The following is a 24,899-nucleotide window of genomic DNA, read 5'->3' on the forward strand; positions in this document are numbered from 1 at the left end:
GTAGATGCTGTACTACCTATGTATAAATTGACTTATTCTAGCAGGGGCTGCCCGCAAAAATTTACAAGGGTGTGGCAACCGTGGGTGGGTTCTACAGAATAGCCGATCTTGTTCTATCTTCTTTCTATTGTCCCTTATCTGGGGGTATGACTTTGGTGTTGATATACTGACTGGTTCTGTGATTTTTCGCTCTGTTATGTGGTGTACCTTGCATCTGTATTGTATATTGTGTCATATACTGCTTGTACTTGCTTGCTTTTTTACTAATAAAGACCAACCCTTTTTGTTAAAAAAAACCATAAGCAGTTTTCTTTTCAAATGTTTTTATTGAGATTTTTAGCAGAGTTAGTTACAACAAGGGTTACAAAACAAAAAAAAAATAATATATAGTAATAAAAGTAACATAACACAGTATAATGTAGTGACAGGGTTTTCTCAGCATAATATAGCATAGAAACAAATAATCCACAATAAAGAATAAAGTAGTATTCCTAAGTATCAAATATTCATAGTCATAAAGGGACTCGAACAAGAGTAAGTCTCTTAAAATTTGTATAATAAAGTCTGTAATATAATTATTGTAAGATTTATAAATAGCGATATGGATAATGGCCACTTCTGGACCCCAAGACACCCCTCACAGGGATCTATCTGTGTCTTGGAGTACCTAGGCCAACATCCTAAAGGAAATTCAAACACAGTAGTTATCTTTTATGAAGGAAAATAAAGATCTATTCTTACTCCGCAGCTCAATTCAGATAAACAAATATGTGATATATTTGTCACTTTGCTATGAAATTATTTTTAAAGCCATCCAAAAAAAAAAATATTAAAACGCACAGGAGTTCTTTCTTCTATATGATTAAAGAATCAGCATTATCTAAATTGTGGAAGTATAATTTTTGTACCATGTACTCCAAGGTTCCCATAGTTGTTGTTCCTTAATATATAGGGATTTGTCATTAGGAAATAACAATTCATAGGAGTGGTGGAGTTGGGTTAATTCTATAACTTCTGTCATAGTAGGAAGAGAGTCAGTTTTCCATTTTCTAGTTATGGATAGTCTCACAGCTAAAAGTATATGTGTTACTACTTTACGATATTGTTTGGGAATCGTATGTAAATTCATATTCAGAATGGCTAGTTCTGGTGAAAGTTGAAGGACAATACCTGTTACGGAAGTGAGTAAATGGGAGATTGCCTGCCAGTAGTTATGTAAGCTTGGGCAGTCCCACATAATATGAAATAGGGTCCCCAATTGGGTACAATTTCTCCAGCAATTAGGTGACGAGTTCCCCTTGAATTTTGCTAGGATATGTGGAGTCAGGTATTGTCTTTGAACAATTTTTTGTGCCAGTTCCCATAGTGTAACACATGCAGTGGCCCTATATATGCTTCGTAGAGAAGCCATCCATTGTTTAATTGAAAAGTCTTGCCCCAAATCTTGTTCCCATTTAAGGAAGGAAGGTAGTTTGCTGGGTATGTTTTTTCCCCCTAGAATTGGGTATATTGTAGCTACTCCTTTCTGTGAGGTGGCATGGTTATTGAGGAAAGACCATATTTTAACCGGTATTTAAAGCTCTGAGTTGTGGATTGTGTAGCAGACATTTTTCTATTTGAATATATGTAGATCGCTCAGAATTCGGAAGCTGTAATTCATTACTTAACTGAGAAAAAGACTTTAATGAGCCCTGTTGGAAGAAGGAACCAAGTTTGATATCCCCACCCAAATTCCAGTCATGTATTTGTACGCCAGGAATTAATGTTGGTATAATTGTTAGAGGAGGGTTTAACTCCGTGATTGGAGTTTTATCCCATTTGTATGTGATGATTCTCTGCCAAGAGTGTAGCGTCGCTTTCACCGTTGGTGGGTATTGAGCTGTAATTGTGGACTTAATTTTCCTACTAAGTAACCAGAATTGCATATTAGGCTGTCGTGTGATGTCTTTCCCAATTTGTCCCCATAAAGTTTTAGGAGTAGGCAAGAACCATTCTTGCAATTGGGTCAAAAGAGTTGCGTCATAATAATCCTGTAGATCAGGTACGGTCGCACCACCTATATTTCTATGTTTAATTAGTATATGGTATGCGCAACGGGATTTTTTGCCATTCCATAGATATTTTCCCAAACTGCTTTGTAAGGATTTAAAGTAGTATTTAGGGATACATATTGGAAGGGACCTGAGTTGATATAATAATTTTGGTAAGGTCATCATTTTGAAAGCTGCCAGGCGACCAGGCCATGTAAATTCGAATTTACTAAGTGTTGTCAGATCTGTTTCAAAATGTTTCTTAAATGGTAAAAAGTTTGTTTTAAATAACTGTTTTGTTTTGTTAGTGAGAGTGATTCCTAAGTAAGAAATCCCCCCGTCTTTCCAGTGGTAGGGGTATTTATTAGACAATAACTGCCTGGTTGTGTTATCTAATCCTAGGTCTAAAATATTGGACTTAGTTTCATTGATTTTATAATATGATGCTGCTCCAAATGTCGTTAGTATATTTTGGAGATTCGGGAGAGATGAAATAGGATCAGACACTATAAGCACTATGTCATCTGCGAACAGACTTATTTTATTATCCATTTGCCCAATTTTTATACCAGATAGTTTTGTGTCAGATCGTATACGTTCTGCTAGAGGTTCGATGGCTAAATTAAATATTAAAGGAGATAAGGGGCAACCTTGTCGTGTTCCATTCGAGATGCCAAAGGGCCTAGACATCATATCATTTGTGTATACTCTCGCTGAGGGGCCCTTATACAGTGCAAAAATTGCCGATAAAATATTTCCACGAAAGCCAAATTTTAAAAGCACTGACTGTAAATAGCCCCAATGGACCCTATCAAACGCCTTCTCTGCATCCAAAGAAAGGAGCAGAGAAGGCGTTTGATGTCTCTCAGTGAAGTGTATAATATCAATCAGACGTCTTGTTGCATCTGAAGATTGTCGACCTTTAGTAAAGCCAGATTGATCTTTGTGAATGAGGTCTGGTATGTAGTTCATCAGTCGATTCGCTATTGCTTTGGCGTATATTTTGATGTCAATGTTCAATAATGAAATCGGTCTGAAATTTTGGGGAGCATTGGGATCTTTGCCTGGTTTCGGCAGTGTTATGATCAAGGCCTGAAGCATCTCAGCCGGAAATTCTGATTTGGATGCCGCTTCGTTAAAAAGTGAGCATAAGTGGGGAGCCAGTATATCTCAAAGTAATTTATAGTATTCTCCTATCTTTCCATCTGGGCCCGGAGATTTATTGTTGGGCAGGGAGTCTATAGTTCTAGCAATTTCTTCCACTGAAAATGGGACGTTAAGATCAGAGATTTGATCAGTAGTTAATGATGGGAGACTAATAGTATCTAAGAAATCACTTATTATCTTTGGGGTAGGTGTGGGAGTTTGAGAATCATCTTTAAGATTGTAAAGGGAGCTATAATAACAGCTAAATGCATTCGCTATGTCTTGGGGGTCTTGCAATTTTTCTCTAGTAATAGGGTGGTATAGATATGGAATCTTTGATTTGGAATATCTGCCTTTGATCCGAAGTGCCATGTTTTTTCCTGCTTTGTTGCTAGTATGGTAATATTTAGCTTTAAGTTTTCTAGTATGTTTTTCAAATGTATCCAATAAAGTCGTTCTGAGTTCCTGTCGTAATATTTGTAGTTTAGTTTTCAGTTGTTGTGATGGGTGAGATTGGTTTTGGGAATCTAATGTTTTAATGTCAGCAGTAAGTTTCTCAATGAGTTTCGTTTTATTTTTCCTGAATTGAGCATTCAGTTGCATTAGGATTCCCCTACTAAATGCTTTATGAGCACCCCATAGGGTGGTGGAGTCTGACACCGATCCCACATTATATTTAAAGAATTCAGTTATCTGGTTTTGTATAGCTGTAGCATAGGTAGGCATTTTGATAAGATATGCATTTGTTCTCCATAGAAAATGGGTCGTTTGAGAGTGTTTAGGTAGAATAGTCATACTAATTGGGGCATGATCAGTCCAAGTGATGGGTGCAATGTCAGACTCCCCCACCCGCTGCAATAACCACTTATCCGTAAAAATATAATCGATACGAGTATAGGTATTATGTACCAGGGAATGATATGTGTATTCACGATCTCCAGGATGATGGCATCTCCATACATCATAGAGATCGCTTTTATTCAAAAAAGTTTTAAGTGCACAGTTGGTTCTGGTTTTGGGATTAGAAGTGTCTAGTTCTTGTTCATGTATTGTGTTGAAGTCTCCACAAATTATTAAGGCACCTTTTCGGCATTTACCTATTTTTCTCATCAGGCCATTCAGAAAATGGGATTGCCTTTTATTAGGCGCATACACATTTACCAATGTAGTAAGTGTATTATCAATGGTACATATTAATATGAGGTATCGTCCATTGGTATCTACAATAGATTCATGCAATTGAAAATTAACTGAATGATGTATGGCAATAAGTACTCCTCTTTTTTTCTGTTGGCCTGATGCTGTAAATATGTGAGGAAAGTTCTTATGGGTGCAAGTGGGAGTAGCGCCTGTTTTGAAATGGGTTTCTTGTATACACAATATTTGACATCGCTGGGTGTTATCCATTTGCCACATCGACGCTCTTTTTGCTGGATGGTTAAGACCATTAGTATTTAAAGATATTAACTTTATACTCATAAAAGGATATTAATAAGATGGAAAAAGTAAGTACATACTACCCTGATAATAGCTTTAAATTCTACTTCCATGTGAACAATCTGTAGTCTGAAATGACTATGAATGTCCAAAAATTTAGTGACTGAAAAGTTTTGATTCAAATTTTGTAGGTTCACAACATACCTGTCCCTTTGAATGCTATGAGTTGTGTATAGGATACTGTGAAGAAAAAAATAAAAGTAAAAGCACAAACAAATATAACCAAACATTAAACTTAACTTGCAGTGGTAAACATTTCAATGTATACTGCAACATTAGAATGGGGAATTAGTTCAAAGGTCAGCTGTTCCAAAGATTTAGTATCGCACGGCACGGCGGGCAAGCTGATAGATCGGTTTCCTATAGATAGGATTGTATTTTGACCGGATCTAGTCAATGAAAGCTAATGCCATTGTGGCGTAAGTTTCTCCAGATTCTTCTTAGCTCCGATAGGTGGAGTTGGTTCGGGGATAATACCCCATGCGTGAAGTAACTTAATGCCTTGTTCCACAGAAGTGATTGTATGGTAGGTGTCGTTCTTCTGTATCAGTAGTTTAGATGGTTGTTTCCAACGGTATTCAATTTTATGATTACGCAGAGCTTTTGTAATCGTGGAAAGTTGTCTTCTCATATCTAGAGTATGTTTAGACAAGTCAGCATAAATCTGGATTGTATTATATGGTTGTGGAAGTTGTCCTAGATGTCGCACTTTATATAGGATTTGTTCTTTAACATGGTAGAAGTGTACTCTAAGTAGTACATCACGTGGTATCTGTGGAGGGAGAAATGACGGTTTCGGAATCCGATGGATACGATCAATTGTGAGCTCTAAGGCTGGTATAGCTGGCAGCAAGTTGGAGAATAAGTCAGTGGCATATTTTTTAAGATCAGACTGCTGTATATTTTCAGGGATACCCCTGATTTTGAGATTGTTCTTCCTTGAGCGGTCTTCTAAATCTGCGATTTTAAATTTAAGCCACTCTTTTTCAGCTTTATTTTCTTCATGAGCATCTATTAAATCATTAATAGTATTGGTCATGTCTCCCATAGAGTTCTCAATAGTGTGTACTCTTTCACCTAAGGAGTTCACTGCTTTGGAGAATTGATTTGTGAGTTGTAAAATATCCGTATGAAGCGAAGTATGTAAAGTTAATAGCATTTCTTTTAATTGGGTGTCCAGAATAGGCTGGTTATTAGTGGGGAATGCGGCTATAGGTGAAGCTATAGGAGTTATGACTGTGTTATCTTGACTAATATGAGGTATTTTATAGCTTACCTCCTGGCCTGTGAAATCCAGTTTGATACGAGTTTTAGCCGGGCTGCGACATGTAGGACTGAGGTAATCTTCCTCATGAGGAGATTCCAGATAGGTTTTCTGAGGTGATTCCTCTAGAGCAGCATCAGGCCTGTCAGTGTATTGCGCTCTCCCTGAGGAGGCTGTTGCTGGTACAGCAGCTGTGAGAGGATCTGTGCCATCTTTTTTTCTCCCTCCCGCTGACTGAGAGGAGAATGTCGTTAGTTTTTTCATTTTCCGTTCGTCTTTCCGCTTTTTTGACATCACCTTCGGATTCAGGAACTCTTCCGTTGTCTGTTCGTATCTTTTTTACCGATATTCGCTGTGAATTGTCGCTAATATGCCCGTTCGTGTCACAGAGCTCTCTCACAGAGCTTCCATTCAGCTCATGCGCTGGCCACGCCCCCACCATAAGCAGTTTTAAATGACTTTTTTTTTTACGTTAAATGTAATTTTGTGCAGGGACTGTTCTAAACAGGGGAAACACGTGCCACTTCACAAGCATACTATAGACACCCCCCAGGCACGATATTTAAAGGAATATTTCACTCTTTTTTATTATTTTTTCACTTTAAGCGTCATTAACCACTTAAGGACCACCGTATTGCCATTATACGTCATCAGAATGGCACAGGCAGGCACAATCACGTAGGTGTACGTGCCTGCCTTCCAGCGGGTGGGGGGTCCGATTGGACCCCCTCCCGCTAGATACGGCGGTCCCTTTCGGTGCCGGAGCGATCCGCGATGAGGGGATGGCCGTTGGTTTCTGGCCATCCCCTCTCGATCGCTCCTGGCCAGTGAGGAACTTCCTCCCCTGTGAAAATGTAAACACAGGAGGAGGAAGTGATGTCACACTCCTCGTGGCGGTCTTTTTGAACTGGACAGCGAGGAGTGAAGACATTCAAGTAAGTGCACCAACAGTCCACTGACACATAGGTACACATAGGCACACATTTCACCCCAGACGACGAAGAAGAAGTCCCTGCTAACGTCAGGCATACCCGACCCCGATTTTCTGATGTTGTTGAGGTGCAGGAACCGCAAGTCCCTCGTATGGAGTATAGAGCCAGTACTAGCGCCGCTCATCCTTTTGGTGAACTGGCAAGCACCAGCGGCCTAGTACACCCTGGACGTACACCCAGCACTGCAGTATCACGTGGTGACGTGGCGAGTCCCATAAGTGCAGTTCAAGCTGGCGAGGTGGCAAGCACAAGTAGTGTCCCGCTGCCACCAAGAAGACGAAGACAGGCCCGTCGTTCCCATAGTGCCCTTCCTGCAGAATTCGCCAATCCTGATTGGGTGCCCACCACTTCTGCAGCACCAGTACTTCCCCCATTCACTGCCCAACCCGGTATTCAGGTGGATACAGATGATTTTACGCCACTCGATTTTTATTCTCTGTATTTCACGGAAGATCTCTATAGATCTATTGTGGACCAAACCAATTTATATGCTGGTCAACACATCGCCGCTAATCCCCAGTTGCCGTCTCTTGCCAGAGATTGGAAACCAGTTCCGGTTTCCGAATTTAAGACGTTTCTGGGCCTTTCCCTCAACATGGGCACACATAAATTCATGCGGATGCGGGCTTATTGGTCCACGCATCCGGCTGACCACATGCCCGTGTTCTCTAACTCCATGTCCAGGAAACGATACGAGCAGATCTTGCGGTTCTTGCACTTCAGTGACAATGAACTTTGTCGTCCACGTGGAGACCCTGAATACGATCGGCTCTACAAAATTCGGCCCCTCATAAACCACTTCAACCAATGTTTTGCAGACTTGTTTACTCCCCAAAAAGTTGTCTGCGTTGATGAGTCCCTGGTTAAGTTTACTGGTCGCTTGTCATTCAAACAGTACATTCCCAACAAGCGTACCAGATACGGGGTCAAGCTCTATAAGTGCTGTGACAGGGCCACAGGCTATGCATGGAGCTTTATGGTTTATGAGGGTAAAGATAGTTACGTAGAGCCGGAGAACTGCCCTGATTACATAGGAAGCGCTGGCAAGATAGTGTGGAAATTGGTGTCACCCTTATTCGGAAAGGGGTACCACTTGTACGTGGACAACTATTACATCAGTGTGCCACTGTTTAGTCATTTATTTGATCATCAGATTGGAGCATGTGGCACCGTGCGACCTAATCGCCGGGGCTTTCCCCAGCAGCTTGTAGATTCCCGTCTTAGGCTGGGGGAGAGAGCCTGCTATCGGTGTAATAATTTGCTCGCTATGAAGTGGAGGGATAATAAGAATGTTTTCGTTCTTACCTCCCTTCATGCAGACACGACGGTCCAAATTTCTACGGCGACTGGTATTGTGGAGAAACCCCTCTGTGTCCACGAATATAACAAAAATATGGGAGGGGTGGACCTCAATGACCAGATGTTGGCGCCGTATCTAGCTTCCCGTAAGGCCAGACGCTGGTACAAAAAAGTGTCTGCTTACTTATTTCAATTGGCTTTGCTGAATGCTTTTGTGCTATACAAAACTTCAGGCGGGACATTAACCTTTCTTTTCTTCCAAAGAGAGGTTGTCACAGAGCTTCTGTATCCAGAGGGTTCTGCACCTCACCATTCCCAACCAAATGCAGTAAGCCGGCTGCATGAGAGGCATTATTCTTATGTCCTCCCGAGTACCCCTACCCAACGAACCCCCCAAAAAAGATGTCATGTCTGTAGCAAGCGCGGATTTAGGCGTGACACCCGTTCTTATTGTCCATGCTGTCCTGGCAATCCTGGTCTTTGTCAGGGTGAGTGTTTTGAACGCTACCACACACTAGTGAAGTATTAGCGTAGGGTACAGCATTTCACAGGCTAGGCACACTAACACAGAGTCTCCCAAGATGCCATCGCATTTTGAGAGACCCGAACCGTTAGGCCGCGTACACACGCGGGGACTGTTCGCTCAACTTTGTTCGTCAAACAGTTTCAGCGAACAGTCCGCTCAAAATTAGCATGGACGGACTTGCCCACACACGACGAACGAACAGTCCGCTGAAACCGTGCGCGATGACGTGAACGGCACGTACGACGGGACTAGAAAACGACGTCCTATACACTGCAATGCAACCTTCGGCGTGTAAATTCTTTCTGAGCATGCGCGAGACTTAGTTTGACGAACAAGCCTACACACGGGCGGACTGTCCGCTCAAACCAAGTTTCAGCGGACAGTTTTTCGGAATTTCCGAAAAACTTTGTTCGTCAGACTGTCCGCTGAAACACTGTTCAGCGGACAAAGTTGAGCGAACAGTCCCCGCGTGTGTACGCGGCCTTACAGTTTACAGATAAAAAAAAAGTGTATAAAAAAAAAAAAAGTAAAATAAAAAAACCAAAAAAAATATAAAATATAAAAACCAAAAATAGTTGTCGTTTTATTGTTCTCTCTCTATCTCTCTCTCTTCTCTCTAATTTTTTTATACTTTACTGTTTACTGTGTTATTGTTAACCATTTTTCATGTTTTCAGGTATGCCATTCAGCTGCAGCGTGGATTTATTTATCTTGACAGCAACAGCGTTTGCTCCCACGATACATAAAGCTGTGACTCCAGTGCTGTAGGAGGTGATTTCACCACCACAGTTAAAAAAGAGCATATATGCCGAAGCATGGGGGCATAAGGGGTGGAGGAGCGATTTTGCTCCTAATGCCGCGTACATACGGTCAAAATTCCGACGGAGGGCTTGCCCGTGGAAAAGTTTGAACGTATGTACGCGGCATAACTTTTTTGCGGGAGGATGCCCCCATGCTTCGGCATATATATATTTTAGGCACAGGTTGTGTTAAAAAATGTTTTATTTTTTACTGTTTTTTTTTGGCAATTGCTTTGCAGGTATGGTATGGTAAGGTTTTACTGTTATACTGGGATGTTGCTTTGTTTTAACGTTAACCATAATTTGCTTAGCAGGTACGCCATTCAGCTGCAGCGCGGATTTATTTATCTTGACAGCAACAGCGTTTGCTCCCACGATACATAAAGCCGTGACTCCAGTGCTGTAGGCGGTGATTTCACCACCACAGTTAAAAAAGAGCATATATGCCGAAGCATGGGGGCATAAGGGGTGGAGGAGCGATTTTGCTCCTAATGCCGCGTACATACGGTCAAAATTCCGACGGAGGGCTTGCCCGTGGAAAAGTTTTAACGTATGTACGCGGCATAACTTTTTTGCGGGAGGATGCCCCCATGCTTCGGCATATATAAATGGTGCATGTATGTCCATCATTAGAAGTGGGTGGATGAAGGGAGGTATCTAATGGTGGGCATACCCACCGATCAATCTCTTTTTTTTTCGTTCAGACAACATGACTCTCAGTAAATAGCTTGGGGTGTTTACTTTCCAAAATGGGGTAATTTGGGGGGGTTTTGTGCTATTTTGGCATTTTATGGCCTTCGAAACTGTGATAGGTAGTGAGGGGTGAAATCAAAAATTTGCACCCTTAGAAATCCTGAAGGTAGTGATTGGTTTTCGGGGTGCCGTACGCGACTAGACTCCCAAAAAGTCCCACACATGTGGTATCCCTATACTCGGGAGAAGTAGCTGAATATATTTTGGGGTGCAATTCCACATATAAACATGGCATGTGTGAGCAATATATCATTTAGTGACAACTTTTTGTAAATTTTATTTTTTTTTGTCATTATTCAATCCCTTAGGACAAAAAAAAAAAATATTCAATAGTCTCAAGATGGCCCTCGGCAAATAGCTTGGGGTGTCTACTTTCCAAAATGGGGTCATTTGGGGGGGTTTTGTGCCATCTTGGCATTTTATGGCCGTCAAAACTGTGATAGGTAGTGATAGGTAGTGAGGAGTAAAATAAAAAAATTATGCCCTTAGAAATCCTGAAGGCGGTGCTTGGATTTCGGGGTCCTGTACGCGGCTAGGCTCCCAAAAAGTCCCACACATGTGGTATCCCTGTACTCAGGAGAAGCAGCAAAATGTATTTTGGGGTGTCATTTCACATATGCCCATAGCATGTGTGAGCAATATATCATTTAGTGACAACTTTGTGCAAAAAAAAAAAAAGTTTGTAATATTCCCGCAACTTGTGGCAAAATATAAAATATTCCATGGACTCAACATGCCTCTCAGTAACTAGCTTGGGGTGTCTACTTTCCAAAATGGGGTCATTTTGGGGGGTTTTGTGCTATTTTGGCATTTTATGGCCTTCAAAACTGTGATAGGTAGTGAGGGGGTGAAATCAAAAATTTGCACCCTTAGAAATCCTGAAGGTGGTGATTGGTTTTCGGGGTGCCGTACGCGACTAGACTCCCAAAAAGTCCCACACATGTGGTATCCCCGTACTCGGGAGAAGTAGCGGAATATATTTTGGGGTTCAATTCCACATATAACTATGGCATGTGTGAGCAATATATCATTTAGTGACAACTTTTTGTAAATTTTTTTATTTTTTTTTGTCATTATTCAATCCCTTAGGACAAAAAAAAAAATATTCAATGGGCTCAACATACCCATCAGCAGTTTCCTTGGGGTGTCTACTTTCCAAAATGGGGTCATTTGGGGGGGGTTTGTACTGCCCTGCCATTTTAGCACCTCAAGAAATGAGATAGGCAGTCATAAATTAAAAGCTGTGTAAATTCCAGAAAATGTACTCTAGTTTGTAGACGCTATAACTTTTGCGCAAACCAAAAAATATACGCTTATTGACATTTTTTTTACTAAAGACATGTGCCTGAATAAATTTTGCCCTCAATGTATGACTTAAATTTAGTTTATTTGATTTTTCTTATAACAAAAAGAAGAAAATATCTTTTTTTTTCAAAATTTTCGCTCTTTTTCCATTTATATTGCAAAAAATTAAAATCGCAGAGGCAATCAAATACCATCAAAAGAAAGCTCTATTTGTGGGAAGAAAAGGACGCAAATTTCGTTTGGGTGCAATATTGCATGACTGCGCAATTACCAGTTAAAGCAGCGCAGTGCAAAATTGTAAAAAGACCTCTGGTCCTTAAGGTGTTTATTGGTCCGAGGCTGAAGTGGTTAAAATCAGTGCTCCAGAAAAAAACTGCAATTTAAAAAAAAATATTTTGCATTGATCCATGTCCCCTGGGGCAGGGGTCGGGTCCCCAAACCCTTTTTAGGACAATAACTTGCATATTAGCCTTTAAAATTTAGCACTTTTGATTTTTAACGTTCAAGTCCCATAGACTTTAATGGGGTTAAAGTTCGAAGGGTCTGGTGCGAACCGAACCAGGGGTTTTCGGCTCATCCCTGTGTTTTTTTTTTTTTTTTCAGATAAAAACTTTATTCAACTCCAAACAAAGGGAAAAAAGGGTCCCCACAATACAGATCGAGTATACATAATGCCACAGCTTAGGTGAAATACAGTTACAACAAAAAGGGGTATATCTCGCCGATCACAGTGTATCCAGACATAAACAAAGGGCAACATCACTAATTTGCATAGCGTCCAGACCCGTCCCCACATCTTCTGGGACACTTCAGAGATGGAGAGGGTAGAGATCCTAATTTCCAACTTTCCTAAAGAGCATTAAAGAAGAGAAGAAACGGAAAGTGGCAGCTTACCAGCAGGGGCAGTAATAGCTGTGGGCCGAGATAGGAAGAAGCCTGAGTAGTGTTTACATGGCGGCTTCTCCCATCACGACCCGTATTCACAACCGGCTCCAGGGTGTGCTGGCCTGCTAGTTCGTGGCTCCTGGACGCGGCCGGTCGCTGCTTGGGTTGGTGTGTTGGCTAACATGTCTTCGGCCACTGGTGGAGATAGAGGATTGGAGTCCTCTTTGGAAGCAAGTATGAGCAGTACCTGCTCTTATGGATCCACGTGGGCCAGGATCTTTAAGATCATTGTGATTGGGGGGCGTGGCCGGCAGCCGAGGAGTATGGCCGCATAGTTAGAGAGCTCCGTCCACCGCAACATTCCGGAGCTTATTACCGCATACCTGGGCCTCGTTTTTCAGCGCAACTTACCTCTCCAGGTCCGGGCAAATGAGGTGATCATGTCCCGCCGCAGAAAGGAAGCCAAGAGACTGAGCAAGATGACGGACTTCTACCGCCAGCCCCGCAATGCACAGGCCCAAGATGGCGCCGGTAAGCAGCATGTCAGGGAACGTGGCACACAGGCAGAGGAGCACTCCCCTGACACTGAGCACAGGCAGCCCCGGTCGGGATCTTCCCCGGGGGATAGGCTCACCTCGCCAGCGGCGTCCTCTACCTCCAGCCCAGTGAAGGCAAAGCAACCCCACTTGCAGGAGAGGAGGGAGGAGGACTTTGGTGATGTGTCCCTAAACGATACTAGGGAATTACAAGACTCCATCTTGGAATTCCCCACTAGCAACCAACCTGTGATTGACACCACATTGAAGGATATGCTGGTATCTCTTCGCAGTACCATACATGCTGACATTTTGTCTCTTGCAAGCAGCTTTAAAGCAGAGGTCAAAGCGGTGGGAGACAGGGTCTCACATATAGAGCATAAAATGGGCGAATTTGCAGGGACTATTAATGAAGTCATCGATGCCCATAATGAGAGAGATGATGAGCTTGCTTTGATGAAGGAAAAACTGGCTGACCTTGAAGACCGATCAAGGAGAAATAATATAAAGATCCGCGGGATCCCAGAAGCAGTTAAACCAGCGGAGTTGCAAGCTCACTTCCAAAAAATTTTGCAAGACGCTTTACCTGATGCCTCTATGTCTGATCTAGCTATTGATAGGATCCACAGGCTACCCAAGCCCAAGCATATTCCGGATCACTTGCCCAGAGATACCATTGCCAGAATTCACTTTTTTCAAACCAAAGACAAATTTCTTTTGCAAGTCAGGAACCCAGAAAATTTACCAGAATCAGCCCAGGGTCTCTCCTTCTTCCCTGACCTATCTTTCTTTACAATGCAAAGGCGCAGAAATATGGCGACTATTACAAAACCCTTAAGGAATCATCGTATTCCCTACAAGTGGGCATACCCGGCTAAACTGGTGGTTTCCTATGAAGGGAAAACTTTCACAATCAAGTCAGTGACAGAGGGCATCCGTCTACTGAGTGACTGGCGTATTTTTCCAAGGGAAGAAGATACCCATTCTGCGGGCTCATCCCCACGTCCAGGTTCTCCCACCTGGTCCAGACCCGGCACAAAGTGATGACCCAGGTACTCATTAAAGCAATTCAGTTTAGAGCTCCGGAACTCGGTGGCCTTTCTAGCTCTCTATATGCCCTCTGTTGATTAAGGGTATTATCCCTACAGATTCTTTGAATCGCCTGTTTTTATTTTTGTTTTTTCCTTGTTATTGTTATTTTTCTTTCATTTTTGACTGTTCTCGATTGCGCACTTTCGGGTGCACGAAGCGCGGAACACTCCACAGCAACGCCTCTATAGTAGGCCGAAGAACCACTCATATACCTGTATGCAGTACTAATCCTGGGGACCTCTTACCTTGACGGATTGTCCTTCCCTTTTTTTTTTTGGTCTTTTATCTGTTTGTTTGACTGTTTTTTTTCCTTGACGGGTGTTAGCTCACCGACTCAGGCCAATACTAATATTGTGCAGTTTGTTGATTTTGCTATTGGTTATTGCCTATCTGACCTGTTGTGCTGACTCTGACACCGGAGGTCAGCAGAATGGGTTTCAAGATTACTTCATTCAATGTCAGGGGGCTGAATAGCCCGCAGAAGCGGGGGCTACCATGGAAAGAGGCAAGGAATCTGCGGAATGATGTCCTGTGTTTACAGGAAACGCATTTACGCAGTTCCAAGCATCCGCAACTACAAAGCTCCCACTATCCTACAGCTTACTATTCTAATGCTCAAAAGAAACATAGAGGAGTAGCTATTTTGATAAGTAATTCAATCTCATTTAAATGCATTCATGTTGAAACTGACCAAGCTGGTAGATTTATCATTTTGGTAGGGGAAGTTAACAACGTTACATACACCTTTATTAACGTATACCTGCCTAATACCGGGCAGCTTTCTTTTTTACGTAGAATGTGGAAAAAGGTGAATGCAGTGCACAAGGGATATCTGATTCTGTGCGGGGACTTTAATGCTGTCCCCAACCACTCTCTTGATGTTTCTACCAACCCTTCCAGGACGGGAGGCAGGGTCTCCCTTGCGCGCTTCATGGCCTCAGAGAGTTTGTTTGATGTATGGAGGTGCCAGCACTCCACAGAACGTGATTACTCCTATTACTCTTCTGTACATAAATCTTATTCTAGAATTGATGTTTTTCTGCTTGATAAATTTTTACTCCAAAAAATCAGCTCTTCCTCTATCCATAATATCACGTGGTCAGACCACGCTCCGATATCTATTGAGGTGGAGGGGTGGCGTACAGAAACAAGGGCAAATAGGTGGAAAAATTACACATTTTTATTTTCTCACCCGAAATTTAAGGCAGAGATCGCAACTGAACTGCGTGTTTTTTTTTAGATCAATGCCCCATCGGTGACAGATCCTTTTATTCTTTGGAACTCTCACAAGGCTTTTGTGAGAGGCATCCTCATTAAAATGAGCAGCTCAGCCAGAAATCAGTCCAACCTGAAGGTGCAATCCCTCATCTCCCAAATAGAGCACTTGGACTCAGCCAACAAACGCTCCCCTGACCCCTCTATAGGCAATCAGTTAGACACTTTGAGACACGAGCTACGCCTCTTGTTAATTTCACGTCAAACTAGGTTACTAGCAAATTGGAAAGCTAGATCTTATCAACAGGGTAACCGGGCGGGGAAACTTCTAGCCAAGCAGATAAAAGAGAGGTCGGTTCGGCAGAAAATCCCTTTTATTTATCACCCCACAACTGGTTCTAAACTATCCAACCCTAAAGATATTGCGAACGCATTTTGTGATTACTATAACGCTCTCTACAACCTGAAGGACGACGCGTCCATCCCTCAGCCCTCCCCTACCGTGATGCAGGGTTTTTTGGAGAAAATTTCTCTCCCTAGGATAAGCCAGTCACAACTGGAGTTCTTAAACGAACCGATTTCTTTGAGCGAGCTATCAAAAACGATTTTGGCCTTGCCTTTAAATAAATCCCCAGGCCCTGACGGCTTCTCGGCGGAATATTATAAGGCATTCTACCCAATTTTGGGTGGATACCTTCTTGACACCTTTAGGAAAGCCACGGTAGACTCCTCGTTCCCGTCGGAAATGTTATCCGCCACAATAGTGACACTTCAGGCCTATATCCTTACTAAATGTGGACCTGAAGGTCTTTGCAAAAATCTTGGCAAATCGGGTATCAAGTATTCTTTCCACGTTGGTTAAAAACGATCAGGTGGGCTTTATCCCGCTTTATCCCGGGGCGCCAGGCGCCGGATGCAACCAGGAGGATCCTAAATTTAATTCATGCAGCCGAAATATCAGGTGTCCCTTCTCTGCTTCTGACTCTAGATGCAGAGAAGGCCTTTGATAGGGTCTACTGGGGGTATCTGGGTCAGGTTCTCAATAAATTTGGTATTCTCGGTACTATTAATTCAGCCATCTCTGCTTTATATTCTAAGCCCTCAGCCATGGTTTATTCTGAAGGTATGTTCTCTGACTCCTTCCACATTACAAATGGCACTCGTCAGGGGTGCCCACTGTCGCCCCTGATCTTTGCCCTTTTGATGGAACCTCTGGCTGAAACGATACGCACACATCCTCAAATAGCCGGTATTCAGACATCCAAACTCACACACTCTATCACGCTATTCGCTGACGACGTTATTTTGACCCTAAAACACCCTTCTTCCTCCCTACAAGCAGTACATGACACCCTTGCACAAGTTAATAAGATATCATACTACAAGGTGAACTCCTCAAAATCCAGTATTTTAGCTGTCAATGTCCCTGAGAAAACTTAATCGCTTCTGGCGAAGCGATTCCCTTACCCCTGGTCTGCTGAACCCATTCAATACTTGGGAATATATCTAACTTCGCCTAGTGCCAACACTTTCAAGGTGAATTTTCCGCCCCTCATATCTTCTATACAACAGGAACTTACAAGGCTGAAGAGGTTCTATTTATCGTGGATGGGTAGATTGGCGGCATATAAAATGCTGATTCTTCCAAAGTTGTTGTACTACTTTAGAGCCTTGCCAATCGCCATCCCCAGGTCATTTTTTACTTCAGCCCAATCACAGCTACACAAATTCGTTTGGGGGGGACAAAAAAATCCAGATGCCCATATTCTTATCTTCTTAGGAAGAAAGATGTGGGCGGCATGGGTCTACCTGTTTTAAAAGACTACTATGTAGCGAGTCTACTAGACCAAACGAAATTTTGGATATGCCCCCAGGTGGAGAAGCAGTGGGCCTCGATTGAGAGCTCTTGGCTTCTACCCGGCACACCATACTCCACACTGTTGGCATCTATCATAACCACCAAGACCTTTAATTCAGCTTTCCCTATAGTACAACTGGTTGTGGACACGTGGAAGGGCTTTGTCAGGGAAGGGGCATCACTCCACCCCTCGATTGACATCCCTAGCCCCCTCTCGTCCGTATGCACACACGTCCCGGATCTGGATCTAGGGGCTTGGGGGAAGTTGGGTATTAAATTGATTTCAGATTTGTTGGTCGGGGATAGACCCCTTTCTTTCGAGTCACTTATGCATAAATTTAAACTACCTAGGTCGGAATATTTCACATATAGACGATTAGTCTCGTTCTTGTCTCAACACAAGGGTTCGGTTGTTTCAATCCCGCGACAAGCGTGGGCGTTCTGGTCTGATGTATCCAAAGTTAAAGGGGGTATTTCTCTATTTTACAACTTACTTCAAAACAAGAGCTGCTTTGTGAAATCCCCCCCATTTCATAAATGGGAAAGTGAGCTCTCTACGAAGTTCTCGGACGAACAGTGGAGGATTGCAATTAAAAGTAACAGTGGATGCATTAGATCAGTTACGCATTGGGAAGTCTCACAAAAAATCCTACTTCGGTGGTACTATACCCCTTACATCACGGCAAAATGTACCCAGGGAGGTTCAAATGCTTGCTGGAGAGGGTGTGGGAGAGTCGGTACTTTGTGCCACATGCTTTGGGAATGCCCCCTCCTCAGAGGCTTCTGGAGAGGGGTGTTTTCCTTGGTCTCTAAAGTAACTGGAATACTGAGTGTGGGTTCTCCAGAGTTGGCGTTGCTAAACTTAAATATTGATCAGTTCCCACCTTCCTTGCGAATGATAGGGACCCAGATCCTAGCTACAGCCAGACTACTGATAGCAAAATATTGGAAAAACCCCTGCCCCCCTGGCAAGGGGGAACTACTCAGAAAAATTGATGAAACGTATAAGCATGAGCAGCTATTGGCCAGTATGGAAGGAAAATTTTCAAGTTTTTGTTTCCAATGGTCCCCATGGACTAACCTTAGGAATATTGCGTAATTGGATATTTCTTTTTCTGTCGTTTTCAAATACGGTGTTAAAATTCACCGTTATTTACCTGTTTTTTTCTCTGTATATTTTGAAAATGCTACTGTTGTTATTTCACAAAAAGGGGCTTGTCACCTTCTGGTGCCCAGGGGGTCACAGTGTACATTTCTATTTGTATGATGTGAACTGTAAATTGACACATGTATGTTTGCCATTGTTACCATCCGTCTACCTTCTCTGTACACCATGCAAGCCTTTCAATAAAAAATATAAAAAAAAAAAAAAAAAGATCATTGTGATTGGTGATTCCAATGTGGGAAAGACATGCCTGACTTATCGTTTCTGTACCAGCTACTTCCCTGAACAGACTGAGGCCACAATAGGTGTAGACTTTCGAGAGAGGAGCGTAGAGATTGATGGAGAGAAGATTAAGATTCAGCTATGGGACACAGCAGGACAGGAGCGTTTTCGTAAGAGTATGGTGCAACACTATTACAGAAATGTGCATGCTGTGGTTTTTGTATATGATATCACAAACATGGCCAGTTTCCAGAGCCTACCAGCCTGGATAGAGGAGTGTAAGCAACATTTGCTCACAAACGACGTGCCGCGCATTCTGGTTGGAAATAAATGTGACCTAAAGGACTCCATTCAAGTGCCCACTGATCTGGCTCAGAAGTTTGCCGATGCTCACAGCATGCCAATGTTTGAGACCTCTGCCAAGAATACCGATGACCATGTGGAAGCCATTTCTATGACTCAGGCACACAAGCTCAAAAGTCACAAGCCATTAGTTTTGAGTCAGCCTCCAGAGAGCACAGTGGAGCTGAATTCCGTGTCAAAGACCTCTTTTCCCTGTGGATGCTAGATGTTTGTTTTGTTGGACTAGAATGCAGCGGGCATTTTACAAGTGGAATTCATACAAAATTTGGTTACATTGGGCACCAGGAAAGATGCATGGTTTCATGGAGGCCTAAGGCATGTGCTGTTCAGGGTGTTTTTGTTTTTCCATTGAGCCTCAAGTTGTAACTGTTGATCAAGTGTCTGTTTACTTGCATTGTGACTGAGAACTGGCCATCTTTTATTTTTTACATTTACATCCACTCCGTCTGAAAAGACACACATACCTTTTTGGCAAGTGCAATTTTAAGATATAAGGAAGATTTAACATTAACGTGCTTTTATCAATATGCATTACCTTAACATAGTCTACCATCTCTCCTCTGTATTTTATGGTTGACGTTACATTTTCTATATGTGTATTTGTGCTGATAATTTTTTCCTACCTAGCTGCTCTTTGATTATTGGACTGGTGCTTTGCGCACACTTGACTGGCAGTGCTTTGCTAGAATGAACCCTGGCACTGATACAGGTATCTATGTAAGTGTCTATCTGTGTGTCCGAGACCATATTGCTTCTTCCAGAGAATGTCCAGAAAGGGATGTAGTTAGACTGTCATTGGTTTTGAAATAATGCTTTAATAAGTCATTGTGAAGCCCATTACATTTCCTTTTGTAGTTAAACTAGGTTTAATAATCCCTTCCACTTTCCCTTGCTGATGCGCACTCACAAAGCAAATGTGTGATTTCAGCCATTCAACTTCAGCTGTCAAAGCATAGTACTATCAAGGTAATTGTCCTGGCTTACATTTTTTTTGTGTCCTTATAGTCACTTCATTAAAGCGTTTGTTAACCCCAAAAAAAAAAAAAAAAGAAGAGAAGAAACAGAAATGTAAGGTAGAGAAAGAGTAGAGAAAAGGGGGAGGGAGAGAAAGAGGGGGGGTGAGGGACGGGGGGACGGGGGGAGGGGGGGGGTGAGACACAACAGCAGCCGATGGACCCATTAGCAAGGAGTCTAAGGTAATAGAAGACTGCAGCCTTCACTGGAGTAGACAAAGGCGTTCCATCTATCCCAAGTTTTTTTAAAGACTTCTTGCTTATTTTGAGACGTGAGGACCAGATCCTCCATCCGCTTTATCTCCTCAACTTTTCTAATCCAGTGTGCGATGGAAGGGGGAGAACCCTGCTTCCCGTGCCCAGGGATGCAGGATTTTGCTGCATTTAATAGGTGTCTCAGAAAATACTTTTTATAAGTCTTAATAGGGATTTGGGAATGGTGTAGGAGAAAGAATGCAGCCTCCTCTGGAATAGGCATTTCTGTGAACATCTGTGTGATACGACGTACTTCACTCCAGAAGTCCGATAGCCCAGGGCATGACCAAAAAATGTGAATCAATGTTCCTTCTTCCTCTCCACAATGCCAGCATCGGTCGGAGGAGGAGGGGAAGCACCTGTGAAGTCTGGAAGGTGCCAGGTACCAGCAGGTGAGGAGTTTGAAATTCAATTCCTGTATTTTAGTACATATGGAGGTTTTAAGTGCTAAAGTGATAATACGCTGACACTGTGTGGGGGAGAACTTGCACCCCAAATCCCCCTCCTACTTGGAAAGGCAGGGCAATTGTTGCTGAACTAGAGGAGTAGTCAGGAGGGAGTATGTTTGGGAGAGGGTATGTGTCAATTGGTCCGTGCCCGTACAAAGATCTTCAAACATCGTCTGTGGTTGCGAATAGTCCTGGGGGTTGGGAATAGAATGCAGAAAGTGGTGCAACTGCATCGCTCTCCAGAAGTGTAACCAAAAGGTCCCTGTTGCGTCCGTCAGATGTATTATGGAGGGTCACCTCTCCCGGTCACAGACCCCGCCGCATGCTCTCTATTTGAGTCTCTGAGAGGGATGTATTCTGACGGAATCAACCCTGGTTCAAACTTCGGGTGACCGAGTATGGGAAACAGAGGGGAAGTAGGGGTCATTAGGGAAGCCCGGCCCGCCGCTAGGTAGCTGTGTTTCAGAGTGGTCCCTATGAACGGATGAGATTTCAGTGTTGCTGGCAAGTTTCCAAAGCACCACAAGGCACTTTTCAAGGGTATGCACGTTTGGGATTGCTCGATTTGCACCCAAAGTTTGGAAAGTTTGTTGCGATTCCAGTCCAGGATTCAGCCAAGATGGGAGCCGAGATAGTACCTCAGAAGATCGGGAAGCGCTAGCCCGCCGTGCTGTTTGGGAAGCGTAATTTGTGAGCGTTTAAGTCTGGGGTTTTTGCGGGCCCAAACAAAACTGGTAATAAGGGCCTGTGCTTGCTTAAAATATGAGACCGGGATATGTATCGGCAAGGCCTGGATAAGGTAAATGCTCGTTTTAATCAGATTGCACCTCCCAAACCAGGAATGCAGGCCTGTGTGCCATTTATCTAGTAAACTTCATGTCCTAGTCAGCAAGGGGGGAAATTTCAGTTTAAATATATGTGAAGTCTCTGTAGGGATGAGCGTTCCCAAATATTTTAACGCAGTATTGGTCCATTTGAGGCCATGATTAGCCTGCAACTCCCATAACATTTTGGGGGGGATCACGATCGCCATAGCCTCCGATTTGGAGAGATTTATTTTTAAATTGGATAAAGTCCCAAAGGATGAAAATTCCCAGAGAAGATTTGGAAGGGAGATTCTAGGGTTAGTCCGGGAGAACAACATGTCATCTGCGTAAGCCAAAATTTTGCAGTGTAGGGCACCCACCTGAAGACCAGATATATCCGGGTTTAGCCTAATGGTAGAGAGAGAGGGTTCTAACGATAGGGCAAACAGTAAGGGGGACAGGGGACATCCCTGTCTGGTTCCATTCCCAATTGTAAAAGGGGCTGATAGAACACCATTTGCTTTTACTTGGGCCGAAGGGCTCGAATAGATATTACCTATCCACTTCATCATTCAAACACCCAGGCCAATATGCCGGAGAACTGAGAACATGAAGTCCCAGCTCACACGGTCAAAAGCCTTTTTCGGCATCTGTGCTCACTAAGACACAGGGGGTATGTGTGGATTTCGCCACATGTAGGAGATTAAGTACTTTCGCCGTGTTGTCCCTAACCTCCCTGGCGGGAATGAAACCGACTTGATCTAGATGCACAAGGGACTGAAGGTGTTGTGCCAGCCTGGTCGCTAAGATTTTAGAAAACAACTTCAAGTCCAAATTAAGGAGGGAAATGGGCCTGTAGCTCCCACAGAGGCCCGGGTCTTTCTCTTCCTTGTGGATCAAGAAGATGTGTGCTCTAAGGGTATCTCCAGGGAAACTCCCATCCGTACCCTGGGCATTAAAGAAAGTCACCAGTCGCGGTCCAAGGATATGGGTGAAGGTCTTATAATACCGGGCTGTAAAGCCATCCGGGCCTGGGGCTTTACCTAGTTTCAGGGATCCTATAGCTCTCTGTGCCTCTTCTAGAGAAACCAGCAAGTCCAAGACTTCCAGAGAATCCTGGTGAAGTGCGGGAAGACGAGAATTAGCGATGTAGTTATCTATGTCTTTTCCGGTTTAGTACCAGAGGATGGTAAGTTGTAAAGGTTAGTGTAAAAATCACCAAAGCTTCTTGCTATTTGTGCAGGGGTATAAGCTTTCTGCCCTTTCGGGTCTATAATCTGGGGAATGTATGATTTAGATTTTAGGTCTTTGACTGAATTGGCCAAACCCCTCCCGCACTTCTCCCCAGATTCATAAGTCATTTTGCGGCAGAATTGTAACGCCGCCTTCGCTCTATAATGTAACATGTCTGTAATCTGAGTACGAATCATCTGTAACTCCAGATCTAATGGTTGCGAAGGGGTGTGTTTGTGCTTTGCTTCTAAGGAGTCCAATTTTTAGAGTAAAGTAGAGAGTTGTTCGTTGCGTGTCTTTTTAAGGCGTGCCCCCAATTTAATAAGCGTTCCTCGTATGACACATTTATGGGCCTCCCAAAGAATCCCTGGGTCGCTCTCCTGTAAGTCATTTTCCCGAAAGAAGAGGTTAAGATCTCTAGAGACCCCTGTCAGCACCTCAGTTAGTTGGAGGAGGCTTTCGTTAAGGCGCCAGAACACAGATCTAGGTGAGGGGCTGGCAGCCAGGGTGTAAGTAAGGGAGATGGGTGCATGGTCGGACCACGTATTTAACCCAATGGAGGAGGAGCTCACTAAATGTAGTTTGTCATGTGGCATCAAGAAGAGATCTATCCTCGAGTACAATTTGTGTGATGGGGAATAAAAGGTGTAGTCCCTTTCTCCCCCGTGTTGTAAGCGCCAAATGTCCACTAACTGGGCCCTTAAAAGGCATTTCACTATACATTTTCTGTGTGCCACAGGGATCGAAGAGGAACCCGTGGAGGTGTCAGAGGCGGGCATCAGGGGGACGTTAAAATCTCCTCCCAGGATTAATTGGCCCGTCTTATATTCCATCAGTTTGTCTAGTGTGGCCCTGATAAATCTGTCTTGGTGGTCGTTGGGGGCGTATATTGTTGCAAATGGGAAATGAGCTTCTCCAATTTGGCCTTTAAGAAAAATGTAACGACCGTCAGGGTCAGCTAAAACATCTTGGCAATGCCAAGGCAGTTTATTAGAGATCAGGATAGAAACCCCTTTGGACTTAGATGACGTGTTAGTGGAATGATATGTCTGAGGGAAAAGTCTGGTCCGGAGGAGGGGAAGCTTGTCATTTTTAAAATGTGTTTCCTGAATGAAGGCCACGTCGGTATGTGATTTCCTCAGATCCTGTAGCAACATACGTCACTTTTCAGGGATGTTTAGCCCTCTAGCGTTTAGAGAGGTTACTATAATCAAAGCTGCCATCGCGTCTCAGGGAGGAGGGAGTGGGGACCAAGGGACGGAAAGAGGGAGTACCTCCGCAAAAAAGGAAGAAGGGATCCGGGTAGTGGAAGCGGGAGAGGGATAGGAGAAGGAAAGATAGATCAGAAAAAGGAAGGGGAGAGTAGAGGTAAAGAACGCGGCCCAAGGCCCGCGTAGGAAAAACAGAGAATAAAGTGCCAACACGAGGTCGTGTGGCTAGAAACAGTACTATAACAGCAGAAATCTGCTTATGCACTCACCAGTAAGTTACTGGATATAGAGAGCGATCCTATGTGGGACAGTGGACAGACAGGACCGAGAGGCGAACCCCGGACCTCCCCGCCCGCCCCTGACATGCCAATATAACATACTGTGCAACGGTAAACTTAAAATTGAGCAAAACAACAAAAGGAAAAAAAAAAAAGAAAGAAATACATGACAACCTGTAACTGGGGCCTCTTTTCTGTATATAAAAAAAAGGCTAATGCAGGCATTCATTTCCCCGCTATGGGGCCCCGCTACTAAACACAGATAACACACCCAACCTGATTGAGAAAGAGGGCAACCAGCATTCACATACATGTTGTGCAGTAATAAGCCCTCCCTCCCCCCCCCCCCCGTCACCCCAAAATATCCACAGAATGTTGGTCCCCAGGGCCAAAGTTTCTTCACCAGCAATGAGTCTTCCCAAGCCCATCGGCTACGTAGATTCGCAAACGGATCTGCTCACCGCTAGGGAGACAAAGTGTGGGTAGCCATCCCCCTCCCCCACCCCAGGCCCAGCAAATGCAGAGGCTTTGCCCCAAGACTTCTGTAAGGGAGATGGAAATACTACAAGCCCCCCCTCCCCCCCTCAACAGGGCCAGTGGATGTCGTGCCAGAGGACCTCCGGTGCCCTCCAGATCAGATACAATAGGTCGGTACACCACTGGGTGTAAACTGGGCTTCGAATCCGAGCGGTCAAAACCTAGCATC

At 43.6% G+C, this 24,899-nt stretch overlaps 2 protein-coding genes across 2 annotated transcripts in view; both read left to right on the forward strand.

The window, feature by feature from the left end:
• The window catches only part of LOC143940230 (dehydrogenase/reductase SDR family member 4-like), a 185,905-nt gene that overhangs the window by 44,999 nt on the left and 116,007 nt on the right, over nucleotides 1–24,899 (forward strand). Inside the window, exon 3 of the mRNA XM_077461402.1 lies at nucleotides 8,049–8,057. Coding sequence (XP_077317528.1) covers nucleotides 8,049–8,057 — 9 coding nt within the window. The remainder of the gene's footprint in view (nucleotides 1–8,048; nucleotides 8,058–24,899) is intronic.
• LOC143940231 (ras-related protein Rab-33B-like) lies at nucleotides 12,564–19,377 on the forward strand. Its single transcript, XM_077461403.1, has 2 exons — nucleotides 12,564–12,787; nucleotides 18,575–19,377. The coding sequence occupies exons 1-2, from the start codon at nucleotides 12,680–12,682 to the stop codon at nucleotides 19,151–19,153; spliced, it is 687 nt and encodes a 228-aa protein (XP_077317529.1). The 5' UTR covers nucleotides 12,564–12,679; the 3' UTR covers nucleotides 19,154–19,377.

The sequence above is a fragment of the Lithobates pipiens genome, unplaced genomic scaffold (genome assembly GCF_037356315.1).
Source record: "Lithobates pipiens isolate NorthernLeopardFrog02 unplaced genomic scaffold, aLitPip1_a1.2 Scaffold_3, whole genome shotgun sequence".
NCBI lineage: Eukaryota > Metazoa > Chordata > Amphibia > Anura > Ranidae > Lithobates > Lithobates pipiens.